General features: G+C 46.0%; 1 protein-coding gene across 20 annotated transcripts in view; it reads right to left on the minus strand.

Moving 5' to 3' along the window:
- The window catches only part of MYCBP2 (MYC binding protein 2), a 172,803-nt gene extending 159,607 nt beyond the window's left edge, over positions 1-13,196 (minus strand). For all 20 annotated transcript variants that reach the window (XM_056491339.1, XM_056491451.1, XM_056491319.1 and 17 more), the window contains exon 1: positions 12,463-13,196. In XM_056491339.1, the coding sequence (XP_056347314.1) occupies positions 12,463-12,734 (272 nt within the window). In that variant the 5' untranslated portion in view covers positions 12,735-13,196. The remainder of the gene's footprint in view (positions 1-12,462) is intronic.
- Between the last annotated feature and the right edge of the window lie 1,238 nt (positions 13,197-14,434).

The raw sequence follows: 14,434 nt of genomic DNA on the forward strand, positions 1-14,434 counted from the left end.
TACCTTTTCAGTTCCTCGGATATTCCCTTTACTAATATCAAGCTAGAGCATGAAGATCCAATACATATTTCTAAAAATATGGTTACAAGAAAAAGAAGGGCGAGGACAATCTCCACCCTGTAATGGACAAGGAAAATCTGAGGTACTCAATGCCTTCTCAGTCCAGTTGTGTTCTCAGAATATTCAGCCATCATCAGGCAAGGGGAAATGATCAGTGACTTGGTGCACCACTTAGACACACACAAGTCTACAGGGCTGGGTGGGATCCACCAGAGTGCTGCAGGAGCTGGCAGAAGTGCTCACTGAGCCAATTTCCATTATTTAGCAGCAGCTCTGCTCAACCAGGGAGGTTCCACCTGCCTGAAAGTCAGTGAATGTGCCACTCAATTACAAGAAATTCTGGAAGGAGAATTCAGGGAACTACAGCCCTGTGAGTCTGACCTCTGTGCTGGGGAAGGTTATGGAGCAGATCATACTGAGTGCCATCACATGGTATATACTGGATAACCAGGTGACCAGGACTGCCAGCATGGGTTTATGAAAAGTAGGTCCTGCTTGATCAACCTGATCTCCTTCAATGACCAGGTGTCCCACTTAATGGGCAAGCAAAAGGATGTGGAGGTTGTCCACCTGGCCTTTATCAAGCCTTTAGACACCTTCTCACAACATTTCCTTGGAGAAACTGGTGGCTCATGGCTTGGGAGGAGACTCTTTGCTAGGCTGAGGCCAAATGTGTGGGGTTCAACAAGGCCAAGTCCTGCATTTGACAACGACTTGCAGCACTGCAGGCTGGGGGAAGAGATGGAAAGCTACTCAGCAGAAAAAGGTCTGGGGGTGCTGGCTGACAGCTACTGAACATGAGCCAGCAGAGTGCCCAGGTGGCCAAGAAGGCAAATGACATCTTGGCCTGTATCAGAAATAGTGTGGCCAGCAGGGCCAGGACAGTCATCACCCCTTGTACTACACACACTGCTGCAGGCACACCTCAAATCCTGTGTTTAGTTCTGGACTCCTCACTTCAAAAAATGCTGGAGTGTGCCCGAAGAAAGGCAGCAAAGATGGTGATGTGTCTGGAGAATGAGTCTTACGAGGAATGACTGAGATAGTTGGGTTTGTTCAGCCTGGAGAAAGGAAGCTCAGTGGAGACCTTATTCCTCCACTCAACTTTCTGAAAAAAGGTTGATGCAAAGTGGAGGTCAGTCTATTCTCTCAAGTAACCAGCACTAGCACAAGAGGAAACGGACTCAAGCTGGACCAGGGAAGGTTTAGAGTGGTTATTGGGGAGAAATTATTCAGCACAAGGGTTTTCAAGAACTGGAACACATTGTCCCAGGAGTAGTGGAATGACCACCTCCAGAAGTATTTAACACGTGGCACTTGGGGACAGTTTAGTGGAGGACTTGGCAGTGCTGGGTTAACAGTGGAACCCAGTGATCTTAAAGGTCTTTTCCAACCTAAACTATTTAATGGTTCTGTTCCTAGTACCATAACAACCACCATCTTACAACACAGCTCCAATGGAAGATCTGATTGTTCAGCACCATGTTTGTTCCCTGTGCCACATCTCAGAGGACAAATAAACTTCATACTGATTCCTACTCCGCCTGGTCTTTTTTCTTAAGGATTACAGAATCACACCATTCAGGTTAGAAGGGACTTGTTAAGGTAACTTTTTTTTATTTTACTGTGAGGGTGACAGAGCACTGGCACAGATTGCAAGCAAGGTTGTGGAGTCTCCATCCTTGCTGATATTCAAAGCCATCAGGACACCGTCTCGGTCAACTGGCTCCAGGCAGCCCTGTTTGAGCAGTAGGGTGAACCAGACGAATTTCAGAGGTCATTTTCAACCTCAACCACTTTGTGATTGTCAAACTTCCTGCTCAAGCTGTGTGAGAGACAGTAAGCTGCCCACTACTATGTGCAGTTGAATTTCTAGTACTCCCAAGGAGATACTAAACCTCTCTGGACACCTGATGATGATTGGATGCGTGACCTTTCCCACAGTGAAGAACTGCTTTCTTGGGATGCACTGGAACTTTGTGACTTAATTTGTGCCACATCAGTGCCATGCTGGGGTGGGGGACAATACTGAGAAGCATTTGGCTCTCCCTTCTTCCCTCAGTTCATTAACAAAATCACTCCTAAACCTTCTCTTCTCCAGGCGAATAGTCCCAGCCCTCTCAGCCTTTCCTTACCAAAGGATCCTTAATCACTGACATGACCCTGGCACTTAACTCTCTGCAGTATCTCTTCTCCTACCGGGAAGCTCAGAACCGGACACTCCAGATGCAGCCTCACCAGTGCTGAGCAGAGAGCACCTCCTTCAACCAGCTGGCAACCCTCTTCATAAAGCAGCCCAGGAGGCTGCCTGCCACCTTTGCCATGGCAGTGCATTACTGGCACACAGATGGCTGCCAACCAGTACACCAAGCTACTTCTCTGCAGAGCTGTCCCTGATGCAGGATTCTGCAATTCCCCTTGCTGCACTTTAAAATCCCACTCAGCCCAAATCTCCAGCCGGGCTGCATACCTCTGAATGCAAACCCAACCATGTGGTATATGAGGAACTTCTCTCTGTTTCGTACCATCTGTAAACTTGCTGGGGGTACACTGTCCCAGCATTCAAGCCATTAATGAAGATGCTGAACTGCACTTGCCCCAGTATCACCTTTTAGGGTACATGACTGACGACTTGATTCCAGCTGGACTTTGTGTCACAGAGCACAAACCTCTAGGCCTGATCATTCAGTCAGTCCAAAATCTACTTCACTGTCCAGTTATGTAGCCCATCCATTGTCAGCCTGTGCATGCTGTGGGAGGCAGTGTCAAAAGCCTTACTTGAGCTGAGGTGCAGCACATCCACTGCTCTCCCTGCCTGGAAGGTATCTGTAGATTGCCTACAGTTATTTTTCACAAGGGCTACAGGAATTCTGCTGTGAGAATCATTTAGAGTAGGAAACTGTTCAGCTTGATGGATGAACCTCAAAACAGCACTGAGAGCACAATCAGTATTTTCCCAAAATTATAAAAGCTTAGTATTTTTTGACTGCTGACAATATTATCTCAGATGACCTCAAATATTTAAAATTATTAGTATTTTTATTTAGTAAGCCTAAAATTTAACATTTTTAGTGAAATGCACAATAAGTCAATTATCATTCAAAGAGCCATGAATATGCTCTCCAAGCCATTACCAGCTTACACACTATCTTCTTTAAATAATTAATCAAGCATTCTGACATGGATTTTCATCCATGCCAACAATAAAAGGAAAGTCAGGGCTTAAGCAGCATATCTACAAATGGAAAAATCATCAAAATCCTGCCCCCTAAATCCGTAAATCAGGGTAAGGAACATCAGCTGCAATCCAATTACCACAGGCTTAGAGGAAAACATAGGCAGACTAGTAGGACAGGTTTACATTGGGCTTCTAAGGCATCTGAAAAGAAAAGGTTAAAAAAACTCAGAACAGAAGAAAAAGGCCACCCTACTCATTGATCTTCCAGTTGGGATTTTTATGTGCTATTATTGGTAAGCTGAAATCACATGTCTTTTTAATCATTACTTTAATTTCCTAACTGAGGATCATTCCACTCTGACAATAACTTTCTTAATAACTACCATTTTTCTGAAAGCCAAAATTCTGGAGGCTTAAGAAAGGGGTTGTTCAAGCTGCTGGAATGCCCTAAGGCCTCTCCAATAATGACAGAAACAAATACTACAGGTTCTAAAAATGAAATAAAAATCCAACTGCACAAGTAAAATGGAACTGATTTGCATTTGCCCATGACAAAAGTGCAAAACAGTATCGGATTCCTTTTGTAACTGAAAAGGTTTCCAAAACAGCATAAATCTGTCTCAAAGTATCTCAAAAGAAAGCATCCCTCCAAAGTGTTCTCCACACAAAGAGAATGTCTCTCAGTACAACCACTGACACTTGGACTTTCTTTTCCACAATTACCTGATTTTCATTCTTCACTTAAATGCTATCTATGAAATTAGATCTGCAAGAACACATGCAAGGAAATCCTCATTCCTCAAATCAAATCAAATCATCAATGCAGATCAAAGCATTTATCTTTATACATTTCTAAGACTTTTTTTTTTTACAATAGGAAAGTCATTAAACCATAGCAAAGATGACAAGATCTGCACCTTTGGCCACTCTCTAAACACAACCACCAAAATCAAGTGTAAACAAAGCTATCTTACACAGAAATCATCTCAGCAGACTTTTAATTCAGAAAATATGGAAGAAAATCTGTACTTAAGAATAAGCCCATTACCAGTGGTTAATGACAGTGTAACATCACTGAAGTGATTACTACCAAAAGCACACCAAAGAAATTCTTAGTCTGCAACAAATAGCAGAAGACACAACTGCCAAGTCCAAACAACTGTTTATAGCTGTCAGTGGTCTATCCTGTATAACAGTGTAGTCTAGAAATAAAAGGGGATACAGAATTGATTGGTTTGAAAAGGAAGAGAGACATGACTACCCTGAAAACACACAAGCATAATGAAGACATATGAGCACATCTGTTGGAAAGAATTATGCATTGGCTAGTGGGAGAGAAAAGCAAGGCCAAATCAGATAGGAAAGTCACAAGTGACTACACGTAACATGGTGAAACAAAAAGAAGAGGCTGAAATAATAAAAATAGAATAAGATATTTATTTAACAACAAGCTCATCTCAGTGTAATGTAAAGGACTGCAGATCTATATAGACACAGCAATAGAACAGATGAGTGATGTTACCAACTGCAAGAAGGAGCACAGTAGAGAAGAGGAAGACTTCTGTTTTAACCCCACTGAGGTTAAAACTCTAGCTAGAAACTTTTCTAGACTGACAGAGATCATGGCTAAAATAATATAAATACCATGGCACCTGTGAATTTAAACTATAAGCAACAGACCTCTTCTTTTTGACCTTTTTGGGCTTTGGCTACAATAAAGTCAATTTTCTTCCAAGCAGCTTGTATCATGCTTGCATGTTTTGGATTTGTGATGGAAACAGTGTTGGTAGCATACCTGTGCTTTATCAGCTGCTGAGTAACAGACAGGGTCAAGGCTTTTCCAGTTTCTCACACTGCCCTGCCAGCAAGTAAGCTGGGGCTGCACAAGGAGTTGGGAAGGGATACAATTGAGATAGCTGAATCCAACTGACCAAAGGGATATTCCCTACCATGTGACATCATGCTCAGTATATGTCCCACCCCGAGGGTCTCTCTGGGCGTGAGACCTCCTCAGAGAGGACATGCAGGTGGTCAGGAGTCTGGCTTCTCTCGGAGTTCCCAGCAAGAAAGCTTCTCGAGACGAGCTTGTGTTGTTGCAAAGCTGTTTATTTATCTTATCTTCTGAAAGGTTTCAATCAGCCTGACACAGGTCCGCTCTGCAAAGCGACCATCACAGAACTGCCCCCAGGCGGGCTGTGCCAAATCTTTTATACCTAAAACTACGTATACAATGTTTACAGACTCTTTCCAATGCCATGCAATCTCTTTACAATGTCCAGTTCTTTCCCCATCCAATCTGTGGTTCCCAGGATGCATCCCCAACATGGATGACATGAAGAAGGAAGAAGGAGCCCACCACACCCAGGTTCCTCCATCTTGACCACATGGCCCTTAATATAAACAATCCAAAAACCTACTTATTCTACATTCTAATATCCTAATTTACATTCTGCTTGCTCTCATGTTTTGTGATTCTTCCCTCAGTGTTGGCAAATTCTCCCAAGGAGCTAAATCCAGCTCCTGCAGCTCTTGGGCACCATTTGGGGGTCTCAGAGGGGTCTGCCATGGGGGTTTTTGCATCCCCAAAGGAGTCAGGGAGATACCCTGGACTCCCACAAGTATATAAGGCAGGGAGGAAGAAAGAAGTGGAAGGACAATACATTCAGAGTTATGGCATCTGTCTTCCCAAATCACTGGGAACATGAAGCTCTGCTTTCCTGGAGATGGCTGAACATCAGCTGCTGATGGCAATTAATGAATTAATTCCTTGTTTTGCTTTGCTTGGACACACAGCTTTTGCTTTACCTACTTAACTGTCTTTACCTCAGCCCCTGAGTTTTCACACTTTTATCTTTCCAGCTGTGCTCCATCCCACTGCAGGGGGAAATAACCAAGGAGTCAGCTGTCCACTGAGATTACACCACATACACCCTTTCATAGCAATTATAAAGCATTTTCCAAGACTTTTAAACCCATTACATATGACAATAATGCTTGGGAACACAAGCATAAAAAAGTTAAGGGAAGAAAATGAAAATAAGAAACAGTACTAATCTAACCACACATCTCCAGTTTCATGTGGGGACAAGGAAACTCTGTTTTTTATTTTTTTTATAATGTGTACAACAGGTATAAATTTAGATTTATTATACTAATAACAACAAAGAAGTTTTCTCAGGCCAAAGTGGTCATAGATATACTAGATGCAAAGAAAGAACTATCATTCACTTTAAGTTCACCTAAGTTCATCAATACATTCATCAGTGTGAAGGGGATGAGTTATAACATGCTATATACTATGATACAGTAAGAAAAAGATCATGTAAGGCACATTAATATGCTTTGAAACATATGAAGCACTAAATCTCAAAGTACAGAAACCATCTGCCTTAATGCAGTCACAGCATAAGAAGCCTACTCTCCTGCACTAACTTCTAGCATTCATCCTTTGAAGGGCCACAAGGGTAGGAATTGACTGTGAAAGACCAATAGAATAGATCAGCTCCAAAATATATTTACAAGATGAAGTTATTTATTGGAGTACTATTCCACTTAGCACCTCAGCACAACACAGTTTTTATGGCAAGCAAGGTAAGAAAGAAAAAGACAAAAATGTAACCATGTGTTCAAGTAATGCTGCAAGGGATCAAGTTTTCAAAGTAAACTAAGGATTAGGAAAACAGTTTGCATAAAGTACCAAAAACTGTACATTGACACATCCCATGTGCTCTCTATAAAAACATAAATAACCTTTAAATCATGGTTTTGGCAAAACATACCTAGTCATATGTCAGAAGGAAAATTCACTAAAAAAAAAAAAAAAAAAAAAAAAAAAAGAAATCTTCAAAATATTTTGGCCAGAAGGAAGATCATAATATGGCATAATACGGTAGGAAAACCAAAACTAAACCCTGACAGCTGATAGTAGACATAACATAGTAGAAAAACAAATTCAACATCAAGTTTAAGTATTCAGGAAACATATTTACTACATTTAACATGGTTAGCAGTGAGGAATGGTAACTTATTAAATTTTTCCAGCCCAGCCCTAACTGTCTCAACTTGCCACCCAACAAACCATCAATGTGCCAGAGCAGATTGTGTAACAAACTGAAACTTCAAATAACATGTCCTCTCAGTTTACAATAAAAAAATACAACATCCCAAAAACCCACCACAAACAATGGATTCACGTTTTAATTTTTAACATTACTCATATAAATGAGGATAATTATCTTTTATGTATATACACAAATAAAATGCCCATCTTAAGCCTCTCAATGTAATATTATTTGGGTCTTTCCAGCTTCTATTATGTTTTCTACAACAACATTGAATAAATACAACCATGTTAAATTAAGAGATGACTAGGTGCTTTTAAAAAAACTACTACATAAAACTGTTTTCCATAATACAAGGTAAATAAGTAAAAATACACTATTTTAGTAGTTTTCTAATCTCCATTAACCAATAGGACAGTGCAGTATTAAAACATTACTATGCTGCAGCTAAAAAGCATAACAGCACACAGCAACTCTCACCAGCTCTTCTAATGCACAGCTTAATCTAAGACTCAACAGCACATCAATTTCCCAATTAAAAAAATTTAGTTTACCCAAGACTTGAACTTTGTTTTGTAAATTCATATCTACAAAACATAAGAACTGAAAAGTAGAGAACATAAACTAGACTAGACTAGAATATTTCAGTTGGAAAGGGCCTATGGAGCAAACCTTTGCACAGGAATAAGCAGGAAAATATAGTAGGTAATGATACACCACTATGATTTTGCTAGTCTTTATATACACGACCATTATTTTTTTTAAACTAAATAAATGCTTCCTAACTCTTTGCAATTATTATTCCATATTAAAAAAGCAACAAGTTCCAAACCCAAAAAAGCTAAGAGCTTTTGCAAGGGCTCTAGATCTGAAGAAATTAAGGCTTTCTTGTCCAGAAACAATCAAATTAACACAAATCTCATATACCTGAACTTGCTTTAAAATAGTTTTCACAAAATTTTTAAATCCTGGCAAGATGAAACTGAAGCTTCAGTAATATTTCTGCACTAAATTTTCAAGTATATATACCTGAAACACCCCAAATAAGCACTGCATGACCAAGCATAGGTAAGGGTATAAGGGACGACTGTCAATTTTGAGAAGCCTAAACACTAACCTAATGTCCAGAGAATGTATAATCTACAATTAGAAGTGTTAATGAGTGGACTACTTTCAAAATTTTATGTAATCATCCAGTTGAAACAATCAACATGAAATAAAGTTGGCTGGCTTGTCTTCAGCCAAAATAGCTAGAAAAAAAACCAGCCATCTAATTTCTGGTTAATACAAGAAATCTTACATTCCCATGATCACTGAAATATTCCTGGTCTCAGTGAGACCACAACATCAGAGTCCACAACACAAACAGAAGCTCTTCTTCTTTGAATGATCCAAGTTGAGAGGCAACTTTAGAAACAAAGTAATTGTTATTTTGGCATGATTATAAACTTAATGTCATTTTAGAGTACATTGCCATTGCGATATAACAATTTCAAGTTAGTCCAAATTAGGTAGCGAACACTTCCACTACAAAACAGGTCACACTAATGCCATTATGAATTTATATAGCTATCCATATTTGACAAAAATTCTCAAAGAACATACTGAGCCTGACTAGTAATTCTGGTAGTACACAAATAGGTGAAAGAAAAGTAAAGAGTCTGGCAGTTCAGGGAAACCTCCCAAGATGCACAAGCAATAATAGCAGCAATTCAGATGAATAGGGATGCTTGTTAGGATTAAGTTAGACCACAGAAAAAAGAAGTGTATTTGAAGACAGCAATAATGTGAAAATCAGAAATACCTTACTTTGCAAATAAAGAGCTTTGGTACAGTACTAAAATGAGTACACACTTGTAGTTTTGCCCACCCAGAAACCAGCATACAAGACAACAGTTTAACAGGAATTTTGACTTGCCCTCTGAAGAGGGTAATAGTTCCTACTAGTGTTTTACACACTCTAATGGCTACACTAGACATTATGCAGTTGTGTTGTATTTCACATTTTGTTTTCACACATTCACTGGCCACAAAGCACAGACTATAAACTGAGACATGATCAGAGTAGACTTTTATTCCAAACCAATCTTGAATTGACAGCTAAATTTCCCACTGCTGGTGGTACTGTAGCAGATCCTTAACATTGTTATCTGCACAAAGATGTTAAATTGCAGAATTAGATACTTTTTTCTGCTTCCTTTCATAAAAAAAATTAGGCTGGCAGGAGTGACAAAAATAAGTTTCTTTGCTCCCGCCCCTCTGTACACAAAAATCTTTGTGCAACCCTTCACCTCCTGCTGTCACAAGTGCAATCACAAGGTGAGCCAGATCAGGGAATTAGTCTGGATTACAAGAAACCAGTTTTGCCAAGTTAATTTTAACCCAGAGTGAGTCTCTAATCTGTCACTGCAAGACACTATATATGTATTATGTCAGTGTGGCAGGGGGAGCAAGCACACTGACTGACCCATCTCCTGTGGAGACCAGTGTTTATGACACTGCAGCCCGTATCACATGAGGAAATGCAAAGCACTGCTGGTTCTGTTTCAAAGCCAATTACTGCATCTACTCAACACGTGATATTCATCCCTTCAGATGACAGCCAGCACAAACACCTTGCAAATGTGATACTAATCTTGTGACTTTCAGATATCTCCACAATGTCTGATTTCCTTGTCTACACACAAGCATTTCCATCCTGCTTGCCAGTTCTTCATAAACATTAGTTAGGTTTAGGATAGAAACACTAAGACAGGCATTGGTCACAGCCCATGAAGTGCAGAGTACAATTTTGCAGACTTGAAGCAAAAATTCCACATCAACTTTTTGCAAAGAGGTTGCACTACCATTCTTCACAACAGTCATCTTGGAACACAGGAGGGATTTTATTACTGTTGATAAGCCAATTTTATTAGCCTTTTTTCAGCTACTTCAAGTCATTCTTCTAGTGACAAACAATCTTTAGATTTTCCATATATATAAAAATCAAGTTTTATGTCATAAAGTATATTATCTTAAGCTCAATTTAATTTATTTGGCACTGTTTTCCACCATAGCAACTAGATGCAGCCACATTTAAATTTAAAGGATCTCTTGAGAAAATATTTGGAATTTTTATTATTTTTGTAAAAAGGCATTATGGACCATTTCTGTTTAAGTCTACCAGGTGGCTGAAGTATTTTGCAGTATTTTGACACCAAGATAGAGAAAGGGTGGAGATCACAAGCAGTATCTTGGCTGCCATCAGTCCTCCACATAAGATAGTGGGGGAAGTGATAGCAGGAAACTAGATAATTATTAAATATTCCTCCTCTCAAAAGTCCCATACACACTGGCTGTATTCACCAGTATTAACTACCTGTTATTTACTTGCTAAAGCTTAATATAACCTGTTTGCCTTGTACAAGGAGCCAATCTTCTTTGACTTGACCCCAAAAACATCAATTAAAAGAAGCATTAACATTTACACCCATCTAAAGCTAGTGTTTTCTTAATTTTAAGTATAAGGGATAGCAGTTGAATTATCCTGAAACCAAAAGACATGGAGAACACGACTAATGCAAAACTAGAGCTTTAAAAAAATTTTGCCCCTTAGGGCAAAATTCAGACAGGTATCTGAGCACTGAGGGGCAACTGTACAGCTGATTTCCTTGCATTTAGTAGCATCCTTACATTTAGCACTTGCAATCCCAGGATTAAACAATACAAAGCTCAAAAGCAAGAAGAGATTTAATAGCAAAAATTGTAAACACTGGACTAAGGAATATGTAGAGTAAGAAAACAATTGCAGGTTTTCAGGGGGGAAAAAAGAACTATAGTTTCCCTATAATTTCATCGACACTCTGAAAAGAAGTCGGAAGCTGCAAAGATGTCAAGTACCCATGTTATCAGTCCACGTTTCCAGCATTTTCTATAAGCAAACTGGGAAAGGTATGTGTTTTATGTTAATTCCACTCCTAGACAGCTTTCTGGGGCGAGGGGGGTAGTGGGTAAGCCCTGCCGTCAAGTCTGACTAACAAAAACCTGAAGAAGCCAAGCAAGCAACCTCCTCGTGCTTTACAACCGTTTGCAAACTTAACACAACCGTGACTCAAAGCTCTCCATAGGAGCCGGCCACCCGCATCACGGCCTGAAGAGCAGCAGAGGCTGACAACACAGGAAGGTGCTGGTTTCATGGCATTCCCATCCCCAGCGACCTCCGCAGGGAAACAATGGGGAGCGCCCGGGCACGGCGGGGGAGCCCCTCACTCACACAGCGAGAGCGGGCACCCCGCCAGGGCCGGGCCGGGGTAAGGGCAGCCCCGCACCGCCACAGCCCGCAGCCCCCTCCCGCTCGGGAGCAGGGCAGGGCGGCATTCCCGGCCGGAGGAGCAACAGGCACCCTGCTGCGGCCCCAGAGCCGGCTGACAGCACCGGGAACGGGAGCCCGAGGGGCATCACCCGCCGGGGCAGCGGTGCCCGGGGACCAGGTGGGACCAGGTGGGGCCACACCGCACCCTAGATCCCCCCGGCTCCCCCCGCAAGGCGCTGCCTTCCTCCAGACACCGAGGCCGCCTACACGGCGATGGCAAAGGGGGAAAATGACCTAAAGAGGAGGAAGAAAAATAAGGCAGGGCAGCTAAAGGCAGCCCCGGTACATAGGAAAAGCGCCGCGGTCTCTCGCTCGGTAACACGGCCGGCGGGACCCGCGGGTGCCCTGCGCAGCCTGTCTCGGGAGAGAACAAGGGGTTCAGCCCGTTCCGGCAAGCCTGACCCGAGCGGGGTCTGCCCGGGGGCTCAGCACGGGCATTCTCCATCCCCGGGGGGAGCTGGGCCGCACACTGGGGCGGGCACAGGTAACTCTGCCCGGAGGGCCCCGGGAGAGGGGGCGGCAGCGCCATCTGCGCGGTACCGCCGGCCCAGCGAGCGGCGGGGCCCGGGCGGCACCTGGGCAGCCGCCGGGTTACATCACCGCCCCTTCCCTCCGTCCGTCCCCCGGGGCGCGGCGGCGGCCACATGGCAGCGGGGACAGCCGCGCTGCCCGGCACGGGGGCGGGGAGGATGAGGAGGGCGGCTGCCGGCAGGGAGGAAGGTGCACGCGCCTCACGGGCCGCTCCCAGCCGGCGATGGGAGGGGTGGCGGGGACTGCGCGTCTGGCCCGGGAGGGAGCGCGGCGCGCGTTACCTGCCCGGGTGGCTCCCCAGCTCACGGTCGCTCAGAGCCGCCGTGTAAATCCTCCGGTATCTGTCGGCCAGGGCCTTCCCGGAGAGCAGCAGCTGGTAGCGGCTCCGGCAGCCCGGCGGCGGCGCGGGCAGGACTCCCAGCCCGCCGGCCGAGCCCTCCTCGGGCCCCATGGCCGGAGCGGCGCCGCCGGAGGAGAAGGAGTAGCCGCGTTCGGCCCCGGTGCAGGCGGCGGCGGCTCCCGCAGAGGCGGCGGCGGCTGCGGCGCTGCTCATCCCCCTCCCCGCCCGCCCGCCCGCTGCTTGCGCGGCGCCGCCTCCTGGCGCGGCGCGGACACAGGCGGCTCCCGCTGCCTTCACCGTCGGGGCCCGGCCATGGCGAGGCCGCAGGAGCCGCCGCAGGAGCCGCCCTTCAGGCTGCGCATCCACTCGCGCTGCGGGAACACCCCGCTCCTCCCCTCCTCCAGCGGCGGCTCCAGGCCCCAGCCACCCGCCGCTCGCCTTCCGCCCCGGGCGCAGCGCCCGCCGCCACCAAGTCCCGGGAAGGACCGTGCACCGCCGGGACCGGGCAGGGGGGGCGGGCCGCTCACTTCCCCCTTCCCGCTACGGGGTGTGTGTGTGGGGGCGGGGGGCGGAGGCCGGCCGTGCCGCTTCCCCTCCGGAGTTTGTGCTCGGCGCTGCCGCCGCCCTCTCCCCGCACGGCCGCCCCGGCCCCGGCCGCGGCCCCGCCTGCCTCCCGCGGGCAGCGCGGCCCTAGCGCATGCGCCGCCCCGCCCGGCCCGCGCGGCCCTCGGGAAATCCGGGCTGGGCGGGCGGGAGCACCTGGAGCCGCGGCTGGGGCTCCGCGGGTGGCCAGGGGACACCGCCACCACGGGGGGACACTGCCACCACGGGGGGACACCGCCACCCCCGCGGGGACACCGCCACCACGGGGGGACACCGCCACCACGGGGGGACACCGCCACCACGGGGGGACACTGCCACCACGGGGGGACACCGCCATCCCCGCGGGGACACCGCCATCCCCGCGGGGACACCGCCACCACGGGGGGACACTGCCACCACGGGGGGACACCGCCACCCCCGCGGGGACACCGCCACCACGGGGGGACACTGCCAGCCCCGGGGGGACACCGCCACCCCCGCGGGGACACCGCCACCACGGGGGGACACCGCCACCACGGGGGGACACCGCCACCCCCGCGGGGGTCGGGCTGCGCGGGCCCGGGGGCGGCTGTTCGCCCGGAGCTTCTTCTGCGCCCTTTGGGAGTGCGTATCGCAGGATCAGTTGGGTTGGAAAAGACCGCAGGCATCGTCGAATCCGACCTGTGACCGAGCCCATCACCTTGTCAATTACACCATGGCATTAATTGCCGTGTCCAGTCTTTCCCTGCACACCTCCAGCGGCGGTGACTCCACCAGCTACCCGAGCAGTCCATTCCAATGTCTACTCTCCCTTTCTGTGAACAAATTCCCCTAATGTCCCCTAAACCTCCCCTGGCGCAGTTTAAGACTTAAGGTTATTCTGTTCTTAGCGCCCAAGAGAAGAGGCTGAACGACACCTGACTTCAACCTGCTTTCAGATATTTGTAGAGAGTGTCTGTCCATCGTATTTTTTTGAGGTGTCCAATGCCTCACACCTTGTGTGTGTGCTATGTAATGATACCTAGGAGGGATCTTTTCCCAGGAGCAATATCCTCCCTGACTTGAGGCAGAGTCTGCGAAATCGAGTTGCCGCATTAGGCAAAATTTTCCTTAAGTTGCCTTCACAATCTCCAGGACAACTTACCTGCTTTTGGAGGATAAGGGAGGCATGGCAGCAGGCCACTTTCTTATCTTCGGGTCACTTATATTATTGCTTTTTATCTGTTGGAGTTGTAGCCCTGCAATTTTGCCACACTTTATACTGCTTTATACAGCTGAAAACTTCAAGTGTACAGGCCAGAATATGTGTAATAAACAATAATAAAATTAAA

Source organism: Oenanthe melanoleuca, chromosome 1, assembly GCF_029582105.1.
Source record: "Oenanthe melanoleuca isolate GR-GAL-2019-014 chromosome 1, OMel1.0, whole genome shotgun sequence".
NCBI lineage: Eukaryota > Metazoa > Chordata > Aves > Passeriformes > Muscicapidae > Oenanthe > Oenanthe melanoleuca.